The sequence below is a fragment of the Zonotrichia leucophrys genome, chromosome 12 (assembly GCF_028769735.1).
Source record: "Zonotrichia leucophrys gambelii isolate GWCS_2022_RI chromosome 12, RI_Zleu_2.0, whole genome shotgun sequence".
Lineage (NCBI taxonomy): Eukaryota > Metazoa > Chordata > Aves > Passeriformes > Passerellidae > Zonotrichia > Zonotrichia leucophrys.
This window is the reverse complement of record NC_088182.1, coordinates 20,107,182-20,130,000: the sequence shown is the minus strand read 5'-3', so window position 1 is coordinate 20,130,000 and position 22,819 is coordinate 20,107,182. Positions and strand designations below refer to the sequence as shown.

General features: G+C 47.1%; 1 protein-coding gene across 5 annotated transcripts in view; it reads left to right on the top strand.

The window, feature by feature from the left end:
* The window catches only part of FBLN2 (fibulin 2), a 109,595-nt gene that overhangs the window by 19,698 nt on the left and 67,078 nt on the right, over window positions 1-22,819 (top strand). For 4 of the 5 annotated variants that reach the window (XM_064724343.1, XM_064724342.1, XM_064724344.1 and 1 more), the window contains exon 2: window positions 20,774-22,228. In XM_064724343.1, the coding sequence (XP_064580413.1) occupies window positions 20,899-22,228 (1,330 nt within the window). In that variant the 5' untranslated portion in view covers window positions 20,774-20,898. Of the gene's footprint in view, window positions 1-7,311; window positions 7,402-20,773; window positions 22,229-22,819 lie in introns of those variants that run through there. The other variant, XM_064724341.1, reaches the window with a different exon arrangement.

Genomic DNA, 22,819 nt, shown 5'->3' with positions numbered 1-22,819 from the left:
CACTTTTGTTTAGCTTTTCCCCCCATTCTCATTCATTAGAAATTTGGATTTCCTTCCAGCTCATTGGCATAACATTAACCTTTCTTTCTGCTGGAAGTGACATGTTGCCTTTAATAACAGGGGCCTGTATTTAATATCCTAAGAAGTCCTTTCCAATTCCATGTTCGTACAGATCAGGAGTTAAACAGAAGAGACTTGGAAAAGGGCTTTCCAAAAAGCGCTTTGTTCTCTCCTGCTTATGTTATTGTGGTCTTTCTGTTGGAAATCAAACAGTCAAAACAAGCTTAGGTACGAAGAAATGCAGCTTACTTATGGCCTGGCCACACCTCCTCCTGTTGAACATGGCCAGAGCAAGACCAGACAATTTGAGCTGCGTTTTCCTTCTAGTGCATTACAAACCTAACCCATTATTCATGAAAATGAAGCTGTGTTAATTGCATCCCTTGCTTTGCATGACGGCAGGCGTGCATTCCTGTCTGTCTTGTTTGCTAACGAGCTCTGTGGGTTGGAGCAGAGGCAGGGAGAGGTTTGAGCCCTGTCACTGATCACTGGCTGCAGCGTGCAGAGAGGCCAGGGCAGTGTGTGTGAGCAGAGATGTCGCTGGCATTTACTGCTGGGTGCACTGGAGCCTGGGGCTTTCCCAGCCTGGGCTGGTTTTTATGAATGAAGGCAGGCAGGGCGTGCCCAGCCCGGTGCCAGCAGCGCTTTGTGGGTCCCTGGCTCAGCTGCACGGACAGACAGACGGACAGCCAGCTGCCATGGGCTGGGCTCAGGCACCCCAGCAGGTACCTCCTGCTCTTTCTGTGACATGAAGGCTGAGGAGATGCCCCTCCACACTTCACAGACTTTCTGCCTATTTTGGCAGCAATTTTTTATAATTTTTTTTTTTTTTTTTGTGATCCTTGGCAGGAAACTTCTTTTAGTTTAGTTCGAGTTTTTGCTCCTGACTCTATTCACTGAGAATACCTCGGAGACAAGGAGCTCATTTTTTCCTGTATCCAGAAAACCTTTTAGTAACTGCTAACCCCTTACACCTGTACACATAAGTCAAGAAAGGATCTTAATGCAGTTTTGTCTAGACTGCTGATGGAGAGGGAGAGAGAAAAAGCAATTCCTGGGGCAGGCATACATGACATTTTGGAAACAGAAAATACAACCAGCAAAGATTATATCCCCACCAGGGCTGGCAGAAGGGGTCTTACGGGTGTTCTTAATCCACCTCACTGCAAATCCAGCCAGGTTAGCTCAAACCACCTTTGTTTTTGACTTGAAGGAGCTGAGTCTGCACTAGCACAGTGAATGTTCCCTCTGTCCCTCCTGCCAGACGTGTGGTGGGGGACTACCAGACTACCAGCCAGCTGCTGGTCCTCAGCCAGCTCCTGCTGTGGCCAGGGCCAGAGACACCGTCTGTGTGTCCCCAGCTTCACTGAATGAGAGCTGGGCTCTTTGGCCAGCAGCTGCTTGAGATGTGCTCCTTGCACTGTTTGTGCTGTCCTAAATCATCTCAGCTTGGTGCCTGTGCCCTCTCATGGGAAATTCCACAGGTCCCTGGTGCTCGGGGTGGGCCAGCTGAAATCCTTCAGGGCATCAGCGAACAGCTCTTTAACCCAGACCTGTTCTTCTGCCCGAGCATTTGTGAATCTTTTAGGATGATGCTGCATATGCATGGGGGTTAGGGGATGCCTATGGGATCTGAATTCCCATTTAAGTTTATAAGGCAATGTGTTGTCTCAGTTTCTGTGGCAATCACATTTGAAGTGTTTTATAGAAAAAAACTTCTAGGACTGCTGCTTTTCCATGTTATGCTCTGGCTTTGGAGGTGAGGTTAATTATAAAACAAAATTAAGGTAAAAGCTGGAAAAACTCTTTTGCTGGTGTCATGAATCAGATCAGAACGAGAGGATACATTTAAAACTCTGAAGTGAAACCTTTTCACAGGAGAGTGTTACTTTAAATATATGCTTGGAATGGGGAAAAACTCGCACTTCTGCAAAAGATTTTTCAAAAAATAATTAAACTCTACTGTTTAGAAATGATTAATTATTGTAACATGTGAGTGCTGCAGAGTTTCATCTACTCACAGTAGTATTTCAAATGATTTAAAGTTGTTTGTTCAAGGTTTGCTTTTAGTATGTCATTAAATGTCATGGATTTATTCCAGCTGTCCTCCACAAATGTATCACTTGTGAGGGATTTTGCATGGGAACAGGCTGCCAGATTTTAGTTTTGATAGCAAAGCCCAATTTTGTTTTATTTTTGATCTAGTTTTGCTTTGCTAAGCGGCTTAGAGTGGAGCTGGCAGAGAAGATGGCAGCAGCTCTGCTGGCCCAGGGTCAGGGTGGGCAGCTGGTGCAGAGCCCTGAGCCCACTGACCACTGCCTGCCCGCCCTGCTGGCCTCTGCCTCTGCACAGTTCCCTCCAGCACTCCCGAATTTGCTTTGGACAAAGCCAAGTGGATTATCTCGAGCCACTAATTAGACTATTGAAGATAATCCTGCTGCCTTTTGGGTTTGTCTCTTTTTTTCCTGACGTGAATCAGCGAGGGCTGAGAGAGGCTGTTCCTCCATCCACCTGAAGGAGCTGAGCTGCTGAGCCTGCCCAGAGGCTCTGCCAGCTCTGTGGAGGCCAACTTTTTATTTATTCAGTTTCCATAAGCAGGACACTCACGTCTGGTGGCACGGCACGTCCTGTTCTGATCTCTTCTGCTCACGTGTGGAACTCTGTCCTGCAGTCCATACAACATCCAGTCTGATGATCCTGAATGTAGGATCTGGGCATGATTAATGTATAACACTTGGATGGCTGTTTGGGAAGGATATAATGTGATGCAGAGCAGATTGGTTTGGGGGATTTACCGCTCAGTTCTGAGCTGGTGAAGCAGAGTAAATGGCTCTGCTCAGGAGAGCTGCTGAATGCTCAAAAACACTCATTTGCCTTTAGAGCAAAACCAAAAATGCAGTCTGCTTTCTGACATGCTGTTTGGTTCCTGGCATGGCTGCCTGCATATCCAGGAGGATATGTCCTGTGGAAAGTGTGTGTAATAATTCGTGAGCTTTTGTAAAATGCAGATGTTAACAGCAAGAGTGCACGATAAGCAATCTCTCCTTGCTTTTATTAAGATGTTTGCATTCTTCTCAAGGTGTTGACATAGCACACTATGCCCTGGGGTGCTGCAAGTGTCTGAATATTTAGGATGTGTAAAAGAACATTTAATAATGTCTCTCCAGTCTGGGCAAACAGGTTAACTTGAGTGCATCACTTCTATTCCTGCATTTAAATAGAGTGAAGTGAAAGAAACTCACTGGGGTTTACTTAAATTTACTAAAATCTCTCTTTCTGTAACAATTTAAAAAATAAATCAGCACGTTATGATGTTTGCCATGAAGATGAAGCATATGCCTACACCAGACAGCTCATGTATGTAATTCTTGACTATGTTTCTGTGGTTTGGGGTTGCTTGTCTCTGAGGGTGTAAACAGCACTTAAATTGTGTAAATTGTGTCTTTGTGCAGTGCTGGGCACTGTGGCACCCCAACATGCAGCCGCACAAAGTTCCATGCTGCTGCCACACCCGGGGGATGGCTTTGCACTGGGAAAAACCCGCACTAACTGGGAATTGGAACTCGATAATTGTATTGGATCTGGATGATCTTCAGGTCCCTTCCAACCCAAACCATCCTGTGAAAACAGGCAGTGAAGTGTGTCAGGCAAGCGTGTCTGTGTTTCACGTAATCTCCAATGGATTCAAAATTAAATGTTTCCATTTGATTTTAAGCCTGCTTTTCAAAAACTCGTTTAAAGAGCCTAAATAACATCTGCCATGAGTAATGTTTGGGCCTTAACAAAGGGCAGGACTCTCACATTGGTGACTAAGAGGGCTGCAGAGCTGGGTGTTCTCAGGAGCAGAGCTGAGGATTTCTCTAGCAACTCGAGTAACAACTTCCAGTCTTCCCTCAATGCTGTGTTTTCCTGATGGGTAAATCAAGCAGGTCTTGTTTCCTCATTAAAAAGAAAAGCTAAGTGAAAGAAGATAAATGCTTTCTGCAAAACATCCTATTTTCATCTTTTTTTAATTACCAGGTCTTAAGTTGCAGAGTGACTGTTGTCCATCTGACCTGCCTCGCGTCCCCTCCCCTCCTCAGTGACACTGATATTAGAAGTATGGGAAAACTTAGACTGTTGGCAAAATGGGTGGAAAATCAAATGTTTAATGTTTTGCTTGAACATTTTGTGGTTTCTCCTGAAATTCTTCGTCTGAAACAAAGGATGTTCTTTGTTCTTTATTGGGAGGCTTGTTTTTACTTGAAAAAAAATATGCAATGTCATTGTGGATTGCAGAAATTTCTACAGAAATGACATAAGTTCTCTACAAAAACATATTTTTAAGACCTGGGAAAAAAGCACACAGTTACGAACTGCAAAAAAAATTGACTGGTTTGATGGTTTTTTGGCAGATTCTTACAAATACATTCAGAGTCAAAATGTTAGTGATTTGGAAAAATTTTGAAATAGAGTAATTTCACATGACCCCCTCTTGGAAGCTTCTAGGTTTTGCATTCTTTGCTCCAACACAATTCCCACTGAAGAAATACTTCAAAAAACAAAGATTATGGATTCTTTTTAAAGTGTCATTCCTTGCTTTTCGGGTAACCGCGCTGTGTTTATGTATCTTAATCTTACCCTGATTGATATGATCAAAACAAAGCCCTCATGGATTTGTTTGGAGTCTGCAAAGGATGTGAAACTGAACCACGAGACGGGTGGAGCTGGCAGGCCCTGGGTGCCCAGCTCCTGCAGCTCGATGTGGGGGTGCTCTGGGGTCCCCTGGCACCCTGTCTGTCCCCTGGGCACCCCATCCCCTGTCCCTGGGCACCCCTGTCCCCTGGGCACCCCATCTCCTGTCCCCTGGCACGCCATCCCCAACCTCCTTGCTCTGTGGCACCCCAAGGGCTCCCTGTCCCTCCCCAGCGGTGGGCACAAGGCCTGGGAGCAAGCAGTGGGGTCGGGGGGATGGTGGAGATCTGAAGTGGGAGGGAAAGGTGGTTTTGGGACCTTGTGGTGGTCCCACACCTCCTGCCCTTCCAGCCAGGCTGACTTTCACTGCTGGGCCCGTGCTGTTAAATAGCTGGTAGTTGTCACTCCATCAGTGTTCCTTTGTTATTTGAGAGTTACTGAGACACTTAATTGGCTGTTCATTAGCTGCTTTAGAGAAAAATAAAATTTGATTAATCATCATTTCAGCAAATTACAGCCCGTTCTGCAGGCTAATGGAATTAGGCAGTGAAGAGCTGGCTGGAGCTGTGCCCTGCCCTGGCCCTGCGGCCCTGCCTGGCCTCACCCGGAGGGCTGGGGGGCACAGAAACCGGGGTCACCCTCACCAGTCAGGGCTGGGGCACCCCAGGGTGGTGGTGAGGAGCAGGGAGTGCTGCTGGGCACAGGGCAGGGGCTGCCTGGGGCTCGGGGTTCCTCACAGCAGGCCCTGGCACAGGTGCCCAGAGCAGCTGTGGCTGCCCCTGCACCCTGGCAGTGCCCAAGGCCAGGCTGGACACTTGGAGCACCCTGGGACAGTGGGAGGCGTCCCTGCCATGGCAGGGGGTGGAACAAGATGAGCTTTAAGGTCTCTTCCAACTCAAACCATTCCATGATACTGTGCTATAAACACAGCCATCGACAGAGACAACTGTTGGCTCCATTCCTAACCTTTGAGGTCACTTCACTTCCTTTTTGTTGCTTTTGTTTTGTAAGCAATTGTCACCCCAGTCAAGATCAAACTTCTGAGCTCAGATGTTGAATTCACCCTTGAAGAATATATATTTTTCTCTGAAACAGTCCATTACATTATTCCAAGTTTTACCTTACCAACATGCTAATTTCAAACATAACTGGGTTTAGTAAATTATGCAATAGGGAAGATGGAGCTCTCACCTTTGCTTTAGAGTAAAGGTCAAGAGCTTGAAGACAGGAAAGCTCGAAGATGAAGAATGCAGTTGTTAGAAATCCCACACAAGGTATTTGCAGATGTTAAATATCAGGGCAAGGATTTAAAAAGCAGGTTCTTTACATGAAATTGCTTTCCTGCCTTCTGGCCAAGAGTTAAAAGATCCCCCAAAGGTTTTCTGTTTTCTGCCATCTTTTTGTCTTACATCTTTCCTCTTCCAGGATCCCTGACTGTTTCTTCCCTTTAATCTCTTTTAGGGGCCCTCTCTTGGCTGTTGAAAAGCAGCTCTATCAGCTCCCCATCTGCCCAGGGCTGGTGGAGAGAGGAGCAGAGACCTCCCTTCCCCTTGCCAAGTGGGACTGCCTCGGCCTCCCTGACCTGATTTAGCAGTGGTTGGGCCATTGACCATGTTGACTTTGGGATTACATGGAATCCGCCTGCACAAAAGCTGGGCAAGAGCACAGCCCGTGTCAGTTTGCACTTCACCCTTCTCTGAGCAAACACTCAGGAAATGCCTGCCCCAGGCTGGTGCTGGTTGTTATCCCTGGGGTTGGACCTCAGTGTGGGGCTGGGGCTGGAGCAGCAGCAGGGACAGGACTTGGGGACTATTCTCCCTCTGCACCTTCTCTGGTGCGTTCGTGCTTGGCAGCTCCACAGCGGGTGTAACTCTCCCCTGTGCACAATTTGGGAAGAAGAGGCATTTCCTCCTCCTCTCAGAGTAGTGTTCTTGTCAAGCATGATGGCAATTGCAAATTCAAACCAGAAGTAGATCAATAACAATAGAAGAATATTAACAGAAGAGTTAATTGATAAAGTTTAGTTGGTTTTGGACACCGTTAATTGCTTAGCTGATGGCAACCCTGGAGAGGATCAGATGGGACTCTTGCATCCCAACATGTGCAACATCTTCATTGCCAAAGATCCCAGACCAGATGCCCAGGGCTTTGCTGGGTTGAGGGGCCCCACCAGAGCTGCCTCAGTGTCCAGCCTTGGCTGTGGGGATGGTGGTGGCCCTCAGCAAGGAGTGCCCTCTGTGCTGGGACTGCGGTCTCTGCTGCACCAGGCACCCAGGGGAAGAGAGACAAGGGCCTCAGCAGCCCCTCAATACCCCCTGGGCTCTGGCAGGGGGAAATTGAGCTATTTTAGGGCCCCGTTGGGGTGGAGGAGGCAGCCCCAAGCGCTGCCCTGGCTTTACCTGGGTCAGGCAGCCCTAGGCTCAGCTTTGAAATGTGAGGCAGCTTCCTTAAGCATTGCAGGGGGTAAAAAGTGAATTAACCATATCATAGGCACATGGTACTTCCCTGCTCAGATTACACTACAAAATCTGGGCAGTTCCTAAGATAGAGCTGGAAAAGGGGATTTGGGAGTGTGAGCAGCACTTGGAGCAGAGCACAGCTGACATGGCTGGGAACAAAAGGTGACAGGAGAACTCGCCACATCTGCACTGCTGCTCATACACACAGGTCAGCAGAAATCTTTCCTAACTGGACTAAATCTTTCATAATTTGTTGCAAATTTGCTGGGAGAAGTGTAGAATAACTTTGAGTGCTGGCTTTGCTTTGTGCCTTGCGTTCTGCTAGTTGCAGAGCTTGTGTCTGGCTGAGTTTCACTTTGGTTTTTGTACTTTGTTTTCCAGATTTACTTTTTAACTGTTCTGTAGGCTCTAAAGCTGTTGCTAAATATCTCCAGTTTGATGCAGTTTAAAGACTTAAGTACAGAGGGGCGGGTTTGCTTTGTTAGTTAAGGCTGCTAAAGCTGGGTCTTTGCTGCTCGTGGACAAAGCTTTTTGCTCTTTTGCAAAATTCTCCATAAGCAACCCATGTGTTTGTGCTATTAGTCAGATCTTCATGGGCTTTTTTTTTTTTTTGTTTTCTCCTCAAAATGAGTGTCTTACAAAAACAATTATTTTTAATGTCACTTCTGGCCTTTTGACTGGGAATTCAAAGTTTTACCTCACAGGCTGGAGCGAAAAGTTAGGTTTGTTTTTGTTAATGTTAGTGAAGGAGTAGCAGTGATTCACTGTGACAGGCTGAATGTGAGCCATATGAACCGAGCTGCACAGGCATAAAGGAGAATTGTGCTGCAAAATATCTCCCAGTAATTTAGATTTTGACACACTTACCACTTCTCAAGTTGCATTTCCCCGTCTCCTCACACTCCTGCCCCTCCCCCACCATCCAGGATCTGATGGGATGGAAAAATATAGGCATTGTCTCTAGGATTAGGAATGGCTGGGCTAAAATTGTGCTTTTTGCTTCTGTGGATTTTATTATAGCAGTGTGAGAGCTTCCCGGAGACACGGCAATGATTGTATACGCTTACATAAGGGGTTTGAAATGACAACTTTCTGGGCTGCAATAACAGAGTTTTGGGAGGATCATTGCTGTCCCTGGGAGCGTGCAAGGGCTGTGGGCTGGTTTGTGTCCCTTGTGTCCGTGCTGGTTCCTGCTCCAAGCAGGGTGAGCTGTGTGCTGGAGCCCGGCTCCCACAGCTGAGGGGGACAGGGGACAGCAAACCCCAGGAGCTGGGCACGGGGCCACTGTGTCCCACTCTGGGGACAGCATTCTGCAGAGCCCTTTGTTTCCAGTTAAACACTGCTGATTCCTTTTGTGTGTTTTGGGGTTTTTGCTGTAATTCTCCTTTCCCCCCTTCTTTAGTCTGTGGTTTTCTTGTATGAATGGCAAATGGAGGCTGTTTCAGTGTTGACTCAGATGGTGCATACTCATAGCAGGACTTCACGTCCAGCCTTTTTATTGATTAAATATTGCAGCATTGGGGTGTGGAAAGGAATGGCAAATGGCAGTTCATACCATTATGAACATGGGGTTTCTTACCAGTCAGCGAAAGGCAGAGCGTAGAGCTGTGTGTGAGGGCAGTAAGTGCATTATCTGTAAAATAGAACATATTTTAATGGCTCTTGAACTTGAAGATTGAATTCTGTTCTCTTAAGAAGTGTATCCTGCAGCTGCAGCAGACACACGCCAGGGGCAAGGAGAGCAGAATTTGGTGTTGCAGTGAATTTGTTATAACCCAGTGGCCCACTCTCAAGTCTCTTTCTCCCTTAAGTTATTAGCCAGGACCCTGCTGGAAGTGGGGATTCAGCAAGACATTAAGGTCACATTGTGACCCACCTTTGCTGTTTAATGTCCAATGTGAAGTTTTAAAAGCAAACCAAAAATAATACATTGGATACTATTTTTGAGGCAAAACCCCAGCAAAATGTCTGTCATCGAGTTTCAAATGATGCCTTGCTTCACTTTAACAATGAGCTATCCATTCTATGGTCTGAATTTATGGAATGTTAAACAATTTCTGGCATTACTGTGCCCCTGCAGGAAGAACAGATGGTACTTTTGAATGAGTTTTGCTATGGGATAAAATGTTCCAGGTCTTCACCAGATCATACCCATCTGTAAGAAAGGAATAGCATTTGTGTAAAGTAAACAAGATAAAGCCAAACAACTCAAAATCTCCTGCTGAAGGAAGAACAGTGCCTGTGGGCTGAGATGGTGGTACAGATTGGAAGGTAATGTGGAAAGGTACTGCTTAATATTATTTTAAAGGTGAACACTGTTCTTGGTGAAACATCCCAAACAGGAAATCTCCTTTATCAGGCCCTGGGAGGCAGTGGTCAGGGTGTGAGTGGTCAGCGTGTACTGTGTATAACAAGAGCACATTATTTTTATATATTGTGTGATTTATAGAGGTTTGGCTTTCTGAGAAGAGCATGGAAACAATGAAAATCCAGATCCTGACAGTCCTTATCGTGCCCATGTATAATATGGCCACCCCCACATTACTGAGAGGAGCACTTCCATCTGGATGCATGCCTCACACCCTTCATAGAAGTTTGTCTTGTAGGTGAAACAGAGGATTGGCAGAATTGTGGGGTGTTGCACCATTTTCCTTCTCCATTCCTCTGGATGACCAGCAACTGCTGGAGTGATGGAGTCTATAATTTTTTTCAGAGCTCTGCTGGGATTCTCCCAGTTGACCTCCAAGGGAATGATTGCTTTCTCCTCCCTGCCCTCTGCAGTGTTGTGGTCCACATTTGGTGAAGGAATATCCCCTTCAGTTTATTTCTGTTCCTTAAAATTCTGTAAGCTTTGTTCATATTGCCCATAGAGTCCTGCTTTGCAAAGTGAAAAATCACAGGCTCTGCAGCTTTATCCACCCAAAATTAATAAGGTATGTATCATGTAAATCACGTATAGTCTCTGTATGGTGTGGTGCACAGCTGTGGGCTTCCCATCCCTGGAAGTGTCAAGGCCAGGCTGGACAGGGCTTGGAGCAACCTGGGGTAGTGGAAGGTGGAACTGGGTTGTCTTTAAGGTCCTTTTCAGCCCAAACCAGCCTGGAATTTTGTGGTAAAGCTCAGAGCAAAGGGACAACGCATCCATCCCAAGCAGTTTATTAATTGCCCTCTGGAGAGTTACCCAGCCCTCCACTGATTGTAGAGAACCTCATCAGCGAGGTGACTTCTAGACAAATGATGCTAAACAGCACCAGTGATCTTCTGAGAATTTAAACTCACAGACCTCTTTGTTCTGTTCTCGTTCTGTGTACTTGGGATACCCAGGACCGTGGTATCGGCCCCTTGCTTTCAGAACTGAGCTTTCCAATTCGGTGTACGATTTATTACTGAAACCCAGTGGGAATCTCCCCCGTGGCGGCTCCAGCTCAGCCAGCTGGGTGTGCACGTCTGGCTGGGCTGCCAGAGCGTTTCCATCAGGCGGGTGAGGCAGGGCCGTGCCCCAGGAAGGGGCTCTGCAGGTGCCTCTCGCCTCAGAGCCGCGGGGAGCACTGACAGGGGACTCTGCACAGCTGAAATTCCTGCCACTGCACCCCCTCTGCTTTCCTTGGTGGGGCTTTTGTCCTCCTTTCGTTGTTTAAAATACCAAATATTCTCTACTCTTGGGAAATGTCATTTCATCTCTCATGTTAGTAACTTTTCCATCCCTAATTTTCCTTCTCAGTCATGTGCTGGACTGTACATAACTAATGTGGAGGGGGGGACTACAAACTCATTCTTCTTTTGTACTAATTATTTACTTCCCCTTGTATTAATTATCTTTACAGTAATAGGATTTCCTCAGCTGGAAAATAAAATAGTTTCCTTCCCTTCCAAAAGATCATTGACCAAAACATAAATATGTATTTTAATGTGCCAAGACCAAACAAATTGTTTGTACTACTCAATACCACTTTAGCTGGAGTATTGTTTGCTGTGATGAGAATCAGATTGAATTTACTGTTTTGTCAGTGTGTTCAACAAAACCAAGATGATGATAAAGGAAAAAAAATTATTGTTTAAATTATGTATGTGTCTATAAGGTAACATATACACTTATTCAGTCAGCATTTTTTGTTAATGCAGTATCATCTGGTTTGCTGGGATTTCTGTTTTGAATATTCCACCTGTGGTTGCAAGTGATCATGGGTTTACTTGTATTGGGTGATGATCAGTAAATTAAAGTATTCAAGAGTCTGGGTTGCAAGCTTACCCAGCAGATCACTCTAACTTCCTGTGGTATATTAGAAAATGTTATGTGTAATTTACAAAATAAGTAAGAGTTGCTTTCCTGATCTCATTCTGGTTTGTAGACTGAATATGGTACAGACCCACAAGTTGTTCTGAGCACAAGAAGTGCACGTGTGCATCTGATGGCAGAAGCTGTCCCAGTGCATTTGGGCACTTGGCAAACTATCACTGAGTGTGCCAGCTTGGGGTTCTGTGCAGAAACAGGAAAAACCCGTGCTCCTATCTCCAGGAAATTATTCTGCAAATTAAGGTTACCCCCTGGACAGTTTGGATGTGTTCCCTATGAAAGGAGGGGAGTCAGGATGCAGGATTCCATGTGTGCTGCAGGCAAAAGTGCAGGATAAGCCCGAGGTGGAAGACGGGGCCATGCTCGTGTGACTTCTGTAAGCTCCACCTGGAATTATTGTTGTCTCTGCATGATGGGCTCTGAGATGGAGTGGCAGAGCAGGCTTCTTTCCTTTGCAGTTTGGTACCCACCAAAACAAATTAATTCCATTATCTTTTATGGAAAGTTTGTGCAGGAGCACTTGGGATTGATGGATTACATCTGTGGCTGCTGACTGATTAGCAACATGATAGATGCAGCTTCATTTACAGGGATTTACTTTCATTCATGAGGAAAAATTGAAGGTTTCTTTCCAGCACTTTTTTTTTGCATTAAAACTTTTCAAAGTGCTCAACAAATGGGTAGGTTTTGATTTCCATTTGTTTAAGGCCTGTGGTAACCAACATTTCAGTGAAAACATTTTAACCAAGTTTTGTTTTAGCTGAAGAATTTAATTGCTATATATAATAACCTTGATAGGAACTTTGTTTTGTCACCATGTGAGAGGCAACTGTTCCCAGGGAATGATCACTGTTGCTTTTTCTGGATTTTATTAATTTATAATTGACAATATGCTTCATAGCACGTCCAGTCCATACTCCAGATATGTTCTTGTCTGCAGTCCATAGAGGTTGAGAAGGCATGTGCAGGAATGCTGAAACAAGTCTGAGTTCCTTTTCTTCAGACCAAAGAATCATGTATTTTGTCAGATGCTCAACCAGATTCAGTAATTGGGTATTTTTCAGTGCCCAACAGCTAGACTTTCACCGTTAATCATGATAGTGACTAAGTCAGGACGCAGTTACGCAAAAAATTATTTGCTGTAAAGTTGCTATATTGACATTTTGTTTTGACACTGATTTGGAATTAATTGGCAGACTGAAGCAAGCCCCTCTGAGTTCCTCTGGAGGGTCTCAGATGCATTCCTCGGTTCTGAAGCTGGAGTTCAGAGGCAGCTCTGGCTCACAGGTACGCTATGCAAAGCTGCCTGGCAGCTCCCTTCAGCCTTCCCGGGATGAAAACCATTGTTAATTATTTCCAAATTGCCACATGGCAGCGCACAGGGCAGGAAAGGCCACTTGCTAAGCTGTCAGTTAAATAGTAGGCTTTCTTTGGCCTAATTTGGATTTTAGATGGGGGTGGGGGAATTTTCTGTTTGAACTGTTTGGAAAGAGCTGCCTGAAATAGGTAGGGAGTGCTCAGATGTTCCAACCAACGCATTTCCCAACAAAATGTATTGTACATCTGTATTACTGTCACTGCTTAGGGGGCAGTGGGGTTCAGAGTGCATAACAGGAGACTGGATTGCGAAAGAGAAACAAATGCAAAACTTAAATGTGCTGTTACAGAGAGTTCTATGTAGTATCAGAGTTCTTTCATGGAGGAAAGGAGAAACAGGGAGAGGGAATCACAGAGGGGAATGGGAGTGACATCTCAGGTTTTGCATGCCATGTCCCTGCAGCAGGCTCTTTCCTTGGTGAGAGCCACTGCAGCCCTGCAAATGGGAGCTGTGTAAAACTCTGGGAAGGGGCAGGGGGCTGGAGCATCCTGCAGGAAGGTTAGAGGAAGGAAGAGAGAGAGAAATCTAATCCAGGATCTCAAAAGGATATGTTTGAGGGGCACGGTTGTGAGATTGTGCAGGGGTTGTGCTTGGGTTAGTTTTGGGAGATGGTAAATATCTAAATAGTGGGGAACATCTTGGAAACTAGGGGTTTGTTCCTTCCTGAGAGGGAAGAGGGGAGTGCAGCTCTTTAAATAAATGAGAAAAAATTCTTTATTTCACTTATCAGAGCAGCCTTCAGCTTTGACAGTGCTGACCCAAGCCCAGAGCCCGGAGCTGGTGCTGGTTCCTGGGAGCTGTGCTGCCCCATCACGAGGTTGTCTCCACATGTGTGCAGCTGCTCAAGGTGCTGTGGAGCTCAGGGACCTGCCTGCTGCCAAAAGAGCTCTCCCTGTGCAAATTAGTTCATAACTTATGAGCTTTGACAAGTTTTTGTTGGCTGTGCCTTGGGAAACATTTTTGAGTGGCTGTTGCTGAGTTTGCTTTAATCTTTTCCCAGATTTCTTTGGCTGGTGTGGAAATAGCTGGATTATTTAATTGTGTTTTTGAGGAGTATATATAGTCACCTGAAACTTGGTGATGTAAAAAGAAGAGAAAAAAAGTGTGTCAATAGCAAACACATTTATTTTCACTCCAGTGTGAGAGTTTGGCTCCTTCTGCAGCAGAGCTGTGACCCTGGCCCCACTGTCAGGACTTGCTGAGCCTCCTGTGCAATGTCCAGAGAGGAACCTGGCCATGGTGGGTTTGTCAGGGGTCCCATGGTGTTTGTCAAGGATTCCATGGTGGGTTTGTCAGGGATCCTGTGGTGGGTTTGTCAGGGATGCCATGGTGGGTTTGTCAGGGATCCCATGGTGGGTTTGTCAGGGATCCTGTGGTGAGTTTGTCAGGGATTCCGTGGTGTGTTTTTCAGGGTCTCCATGGTGGGTTTGTCAGGGATCCCATGGTGTTTGTCAGGGATCCTGTGGTGGGTTTGTCAGGGATCCCGTGGTGGGTTTGTCAGGGATGCCATGGTGTGTTTGTCAGGGTCTCCATGGTGGGTTTGTCAGGGATCCTGTGGTGGGTTTGTCAGGGATCCTGTGGTGGGTTTGTCAGGGATCCCGTGGTGGGTTTGTCAGGGGTCCCATGGTGGGTTTGTCAGGGTCCCTGTGGCAGAGTCCTGGGCCTGTCCTTGCTGCTCTGCTCCCTGTGCTGAGCTCCCCATGTCCCCATGTCCCATGTGAGCCCTTCCTCTCTGGCTCCTGGGCAGCTGCTCTGCTCCCACTGAGTCACTTTGGATCTGCTGCACCGGCGACTCTGAATGACACAGAATTTCATTCCTCTGGAATCCAAGTACCTGCCCTGTTGTGCTGGGCTGGGCTGGGCTGAAGGGGAGCACTGACACAATAGCCCAAGGACATGATTGTCCCCTCCCTGGCTCTGTCATTCCCTTGGAAAAAGGCTGCCTTTGCACTCTGGGACTTCAGAAAGCCTTCATACCCTGCTCATTGTGGAAGAATAAGTCCCTGAGCTGCCTGGTCACTTCTGTTAATGCTTGGCTACTTCAGCTGAAATACCTCGGGTGATGCTTTTCCATTAGTGGAGCATGTCAGGTTCCTGTTTGGATTCGAGCGTGGGGAATGTCCTGGGAAGCTTCTGGAGCATCTCTGCCCAAGGGTGCTTCTGCTGGGAAGGGAATTTTCATTGGAGTTCTTTTGGGAGGCTGTGTGAGTTTTGATCCCATCCTGCCTTCTTCTTGTTTGTCTCCTCTTGAGTTCGCTGTTGAATTGAGTAAAAATACTCCAGACTCCCAAATGTCCATTTTTAAAAGCTTTTCCATGAAAAGAGGGTTAATGATAACTGATTTCCTATTGAAAACAAAGCTGAGAAAAACTGCCTGCAAAAGCTATGACTCCTGAACAGAGGCTTGTTTAGCCAAGAACCAGAGTGTTGACAACTCCAGAGTGCTTTACTTTCAATAACAAAAAGCAGCTTGTTGGACTGGGATTTACCCTGAGGTTCATCCTACCCCTCTGCTCCTTCTGCCCAACCCAGGGGCTCAGCTCAGCTCAGATTCCACAATTTGCAGGCACAGATGATGAGCCCTGGGCCTGAATGTTGCATAAGAGCAGTGATGGAAACATTCCTCCCTTTTCATTCATGCTCCCGGTGAATAGCCTGCAGTTCCCTCTGCGAGGAGAGCAGCAGCCATCCCTTCCAGCAGCCATCCCTTCCAGCAGCCATCCCTTCCAGCGCCTGCTGAGATCACAAGTTTCCGGATTGAGAGGGTGTGAAAGGAAGATCTAATCCATGGGCTGGCACAGCCCAGTTAGGATTTACTGGGTTTAGGGGTTTTTTTTCTGGTTTTCATACAAGATTGAAATGCTCTCACAAATTTCCATTTTCTCTTGCATTTAAAAGGGATTGTTTTAAAATTGTTGTTTCCTTCCGTCCCCTCCCTTCTTCCTCCCTCAGTCTAAATTGTGACCGCAGGCAGGGAGAGCTGTTGGCAGCTGCAGCAGCCTCAAGCTCTGGCTGGGAAGAGGTGTGAAAATGCTTGGACTGGGGAAATACATTCCCCTTGCTCCTCAGGACGGGTGTGCACATGTGCTTCTGCTGCTGCCCTGCTTTCTGCAGAGCTTTCCCCGCTGTGAGAGAGATTCAGCATCAACAAAAGATTCACCAGCACTGAGCAAGGCTGTGTTTGGTCCCTGCTCATGTACAGCCTGAACCTGCAGGGCCAATTTCAGCTGGCTGGCACTGGGGAAGCAGGAGAACGCTCATGGCAGCTCTGTGGGCTGAGGAACTCGCTTTGTGCACAGGCAGTGAGTGCCAGCCCTGCGCTGGCTGTCCCACAGGGTTATTCTTTGTGTGTCTGAGCCTTAGGTGTGGATTCCTGGGCAGCCCAGTTACACCAGTGTGCTCCCAGTACCCAGCCACGGCAGGGACTGCACAGATGGCTGCCACCTTCTGCTCTTACATCAGCCTGGCATCTGGCCCTGCTCACTCTCAAAAGCAGGAGATACAGATCAAACCAGCATTTCTGTTGCTGTCGTCCCCGAACATGGCAATTTAGTGAGGGACTGAGGGGTGGGACAGAGAAAAGGATTGTTCTGTCAAAGCCTCTTCACAGGGATCTGCAGCTGGTGAAATTGCAGGTACATCTTAAAGATGGAAATCAGTGGGTTCTCCTACAGTGCACTGGATTTATTCTCTTTACTGCTTTTTGTTTATAAATGGCTGTCTCCTTTTGTTCAGTGAACATTTGACAGAATGCTCCTGTGTTCCTCCTTTCCACATATGCCCACCTTCTGTATGTCTCTGGGGCACCCTTCACACCGAGACATTGTCTTTGGGTGAAATCTTTGAAGGAGAGTGCCTCCTGTCACCTCTGCTTACCTAAAATAAGCTTTCTGGTTCAGCACTGAAATGAAACCATCTGGAAAAAGAATCTCCCAATAAAATGCTCCTCTTAATTTAAAGAACTTGCACATTTAAAATGTCTAGATCTTCTGGGGGAACACACTGGTTTCATCAACATTTTAGAGTAATACGACTGAACAATTTTGATCAAGTCAACATTCTTCCTTTTGGTTTTATGTTATGGCTTTGAAAGAAGTAAATCACTTGGAGTATATTGTTTTGAAAAAAAAGTCAAAATTTATAACTTTTTGGCCCTAAACCGAATTGAAATAAGCGTCTTGAAATCTTGTTTTATTCCCCTGCCAGGAGACAGGAATATGGTGTTTTTCAGCCAGGACTAGTTACAATTTTGATGGCTGCTGCTGTTAGCCCTGGATGTCCCATCACACAGATACTGGGTTCATCTGCTTTCCTTTCCCATGAAAATGTGTGCCTGCAGTTCATGCTTATTTGGACTGTTTGTAAAGGTGGTTCTCCATAAAGTGTCTTTACTCTGCTTTTCCTAGGAATACTTTTTAAAGAGGGAATCGAGGCATAAGGAACTGCAGCAGGGTGACCATCCTCCATTTACTGCTGGTTTACCTCACATGTTTATGTGGGTAGAATTTGAGGGACTCTCTCTCAGTCCAGAGCATTGCCGCTCTCTTGCACGGGCACTCCTGCTTGCTCAGGAGGTATTATGAGCACAGGAATGGCAAAAATTTCTTTAATAATGGCCCAGTAAAACCCAGTAAAGCCAACAGGGTCAGCCCTTGAACCAAAGCAGAGCAGGATATACAGATTAGGGGATTCCACGGTGGACATGAATGGAATTCTCCTGGACATGAAGCAGTGCATGAGGGCTGGCACGGGTGGCACATGGTTCCCTTGCTGTAGAGCTCTGTAAAGCTTTCAGCAGAGCCTTTGAAAGACTTTTATTTTAGGTGTGCAGGGTGTAATTTGTCACTCAATGGAACAGCAGAGGTCAGTGACATTGGTAAGAGTGGGTGAAGGACATTGATGAGAATGCAAAGAACCAATTCTCATGTTAGTGGAGCCCTTGTGTATTGCCCCAGTTGTTTAAAAGGACATCAAGGAAAGCATTAAAATAGTTAATGGAAACAAATTACTGTAATAACATCTGCTGGTATTAAACTCCCCTGTCCTGCAGAGCTAGTGTATTGTTTTTACCCTCTTGGCTCAGAGACCTTTATTTACAGCTCCAGCTTTTGGTGCCTCTCCCCAGTAATGAGCTGCTGTCTCCAGAGCATCGCTGCAGTGCTGGGGCAGGGCAGGGCTCCAAGGTGGAGCACACCAGCTGTGGGGGCTGGCAGGAGCACGGCTCTGTGTGCAGGATGGGGGCTCAGTGGGGCTCAGCAGCCCTGCCTGTGCTTCCCCCAAAGATGGTTTTCCCTGTGCCTCAAGTAGAGGCTGTTTCTTTGATAAGTGAGTTTATGGTTTGGGGGGAGTGATGGGTGTGGGAAACAGATGGAGAAAGCACAGGGAAACGCAGTGGTTTAAAGGAATGAAAAGATACTTTTTGTTGGAATCATTGCACCAAAACCAAGGAGCCTCTGAGGAAGGAAAGTGAGCCTGAGGTGAGGAAAGGGAGGGTTGTGGTTTCATTCACGGAGGAAGGGCTTATAAGGATTTCAGCCTTATCAGTTAAGCCTGAAAACCCAAATGCTGAGGGATGTGGAAATGGTGGGAAGAGGAAGACACAGGGGACTGAGCAGGGCATGGAGCAGAGTGCGAGAGGCAAGGAGCAAGGATGGGAACAGGGGAAGGACTGGCGGTGACCCAGGCAAGCAAACAAACCCTCGGATGGAAACGGGTGGGGGTGAGGGGACCAGGGGTGACAGCACAGGGGAGCAGCTCCTTGCTGCAAAGCAGGATTGTCCTGTGGTGAACCCTCAGCTGTCCTTGAGCACTGTCCCTGCCAGGGATGGCTGCTCTCTGCCTCTTGCTTCAGCACAGGGCTTTCTTTTGGGAGCGTTGTGGGGCACCATTTACCTGGGGCTGGCTGGGCTGGGGTGCTCACAGCAGCTCCCCCCTTACCTGTCCCACAGGTGATGCCTGGCCCTGCCCTGGCGCACACTGAGGTGCCACACCTGTGTCTCTGACACCCACACGGCCCATTCTGCGTGCTGGGGCTCTCTGGGAGCCTGATGTAAAATCGGGAATGTGGCCAGGGCAGAGCTGAGCTCAGCTGCCTCCCCATGGGGCTTGCACTGAGGCGTCACAGCCAGGAGGTGCCACGGGTGGGGATATGACAAAATCCTACTGTGAGCCCCTTTCAGAAGTCACCTGGAGTTGTTCTCCCATTCATTATTTCCCAGCTAAAGCAGTGTAACAATTACAAATTTGGATTACCTGGAAAAGCTGCTGAAAGCAGGATAAATTATTAATTCCCAGGCTACCTTCTGAGGAATTAATTTCAGCACCACATATTGAAAATTCTCCTTCATGAGAAATAGCCTGGTTTTGAGAGCAGTGAGATTTTGAAAAAGTGAAATTGTTCCAAGCCATTATTGTATTTTCTGACAAATTTATTTTTCAGTCACTCTCCTTTAGCACACTCAGTTAATATACTCAAATTAGTAGTAGGAAACCTATATATGTAAGAATTCTGTTTTTGTATAAGGTACTGAAGTAATTGGGATTCCAGGGCAGAACTGTGGAAATTCTTAGCACGGTTTGCCCATATCTTATCAGAACAGGCAGGCATTTCCCACAGCCTGGCCTCATGCCAGAGGGACTGAGCAGACTTATTGGAAGCCCCCTTTGAATGGGAGAAGTAATCTTTCTGAATGGATTTTCTGGCACAACTCCTGTTGCGTGTGGCTCATTGTTCTGGGTGATGTGGCTGTGTTTCACCCCCTAGATAAATGTTTTAGGGTTGTTGTTTTTTTGATGATGGGAGGGGTCCTGGGAAAATAATCAGATTGCTGGTTCTATAAAATTTCTATAGGCAATTTTTTTTTTGTTGTAAGTGGTTTTCCATGTTAATTGTGTAGCTTTGTGAGCAGAATTTTGATATAAAGGACAACAGCTGATTAACCCTTGAACTTTTTGATGCTCAAAGGGCTATGTAATTAGAAAGCAAACCATTTTCTCTTCTTCAAGGCGTTTTAACAGTGATGTTATGGCAGTTCATGTATGTATAGGTGTATATTGTGTGTTCATAGTATAGTATAGTATTTAGTATTCACTAAAAATTACTGCTGGTGTTGTCAAAACTAAAAGAAGTGGTTGCCAGCGGTGGCACACCCTCAGTTGTTGTAAATGTCCTCCAGTGAAGTTGGAGTCAATCCCTCTGTGCACCACAGTCCCGCTGTGGAGCTATGCCAACCTCTGTGAGCGGAGAATCCGGCCCTTAATATGTATTACAGGATAGTTAGTGTGATGTGTAACCACAAAGTAACCACAACACACAAAGAAGTTCTATTTTAGCCCTGCTGGAGCAAAGAAATAACTGTTAATGCTGAAGACTGAAGTGCAAGAGATTGCTCAGTGGGGGAAGGAGGCAGAAAAAATCCAGATTTTGAGTTAACATGTGTACAGACAAATTCTCACGTCCCAAGGCTAAGTTTTGTCTATAAAAATTCCTTAAGATTTGAGTCTTTGTAATTAAAACATAAAGAATAATTATCTTAAGCTGATATCTGCAGAGGAAGAACAGTGTATTTACTTATGCCCTGCCAAAAAATCTTTTTAGCTGGAAAGATTAACAAAAAGGCATTGAAGTATAAAGAAGGGCCTTCCTTTTATTGAAATATATATGTTTTGTCAACAGATTCAAAACAGAGCAGTCACAACCATTTTTTTCTTCCTTTCCTTTTCAGAACAGGGGTGGGGGAAGCATCCAGCTCCAAACTTAGTGCCTCTAATGCTTGGAAGACATTATGATTAATTTTTGTCCTTAGGTTTCCAGATGTTGGATTTCGTCCCAACTTTTAAAGACCTCTAATGTTTAACAGGATATGTGCTGAGTGTAGTCTTTAACAGAGTTTTCTTTCATAACTCCAGGATCTATGAGAAAAGCTAACTTAGGAGGCCGCTGCAGATTCGGAGCTGAAGCCCCAGCCTTCCAGGAGAGCAGCCAAGGCTGAACGTGCGAGGTTGGAGCGGAGCCGCGTTCCTTCGGGAAGACGATGGCCAGGGCCCGGAGCTGGCAGCAGAGCCCTTGGAACGCCCTGCTCCTGGTGCTGCTGTGCTGGGGCGGCTGCCAGGCACAGAGGGACTGCACGGGCGCCGAGTGCCAGGCCCTGGAGAACTGCATTGAGGACGTGCTGGAGCCCGGCGAGTGCTGCGCCACGTGCCTGCAGCACGGCTGCACCTGCGAGGGCTACCAGTACTACGACTGCGTCAACGTGGGCTTCGTCAATGGCAAGGTGCCCGAGGGACAGTCCTACTTCGTGGACTTTGGCAGCACCGAGTGCTCGTGCCCCAAGGGAGGGGGCAAGATCAGCTGCCAGTTCATGCTGTGCCCGGAGCTGCCCCCGAACTGCATCGACGCGGTGGTGCCGGCGGACGGCTGTCCCCAGTGCGGCCGCATCGGCTGCCTGCACGAGGGACAGAAGTACGTGGCAGGGCACACCTTCCACATGCCCCCCTGCAAGGTTTGCCACTGCCCCAACGCCGGTGGGGAGCTGATGTGCTACCAGCTGCCGGACTGCGACGCGTTCCCCTTGAACACGGCCAGCCCAGGGGACGCCGAGGACGGCGAGCCCGAGCGGCACTACGACGATCCCTACAGCTACGACCAGGAGGCCTCCGAGGGAGACAACACCCAGGTGGAGTCTCCAAAGAAGTACAGGAGTTACTCGTCCCACCTGGAGCACGAGAGCCTCAGCCAGGAGCAGGGTGAGGACTATGACTACCTGGCGGCCAGCGTGGCTCCCTCAGCGCCAGCCCTGGCTGACCCACACACGGAGAGCACGGCAGTGCCCAGCACTACCGCAGTGCCCCGGGGCCCCGCCGAGGCCCGCAGTGCCACGGAGCGCGGCGAGCGCCGCAGGCTGCCCCGCGCCACCACACCCTCCCTCCAGCAGGGCACACGCAGGGAGGCACCAGCCACCACCGGGACTCCTCCCCAGCACACCACGGCCACCACCGAGGCACCCCAGCACCCAGAGGAGTTGGAGAGGAGGCCAAAAGGGAACAAAGCAAGGCACGAGCAAGAAAGAGCCCCCAGCTCCAAAATGAAAAAGCATGCCAGGAAGGAAGAGCCAGAGAATAGCATGTTTGAGGGCTTGAAAGAGGTGAACTTCACAGAGCCGAGCTCAGCAAGATCATCCCATGAAGGCCTCGAGGGGAATGATTTCCCCAAGGTGAAGTTCAGTGCAACAACCTCTCCTCCTGTCGCTCTGAAGGAAGACCGCAGCCCGTCCTCCCCAAGGCAGTCACAGACGCTGTACCGGTACCATCCCGAGGAGGACGGGGACCCCAACTCCATCCACGCCAACCCCAGGCTGCCAGAAGGTAAGAACGACTCTGGTGTGGGTGTCTAGAGAACTCTTACTCGTGGTAACATTGGTGCTCATCCTCTGCTGTGCTGTTCTTACTGTTGCACATGGCCTTGAAATCAACCAAACCACCACCAACCTTTCTTCCATCACCTCAGGAGGTAGTTTGTGTTTCATTTCACAGAACAGGTACCATCTCACTGTTGCCCACCTTGCTTTGATTTCACAGACAGTGGATGGGGTTTTCTGGTATTTTAACTTTATTTCAGATGATGATTTATTAAACTCTGGCATTTTTCTTCAATTACTTTTAACTTCTGTTGTGATGTGAAAGAAACTTCTTCCTCTGCATAGAAGGATTTAATTATTTATCTCCAGTTACCAACTCAGTGTAATCACATTTGTAGCTTTTGTTTTCTTCTGGAAAGGAAGTGAAACAATTGTGCTTTCACTTTCTAAATAAAAATATTTAGAGCACTTGTAATATTTATCTCATGGTTGAAAGGCTGTCTGAGCTCATTAGTTCAAGAACTCGAGAGATACACTCAAATACCCCTGAGCACTAGTAGGGAGAAAAAGGGCTCTCTCTTTCTTTATATTTTCATGG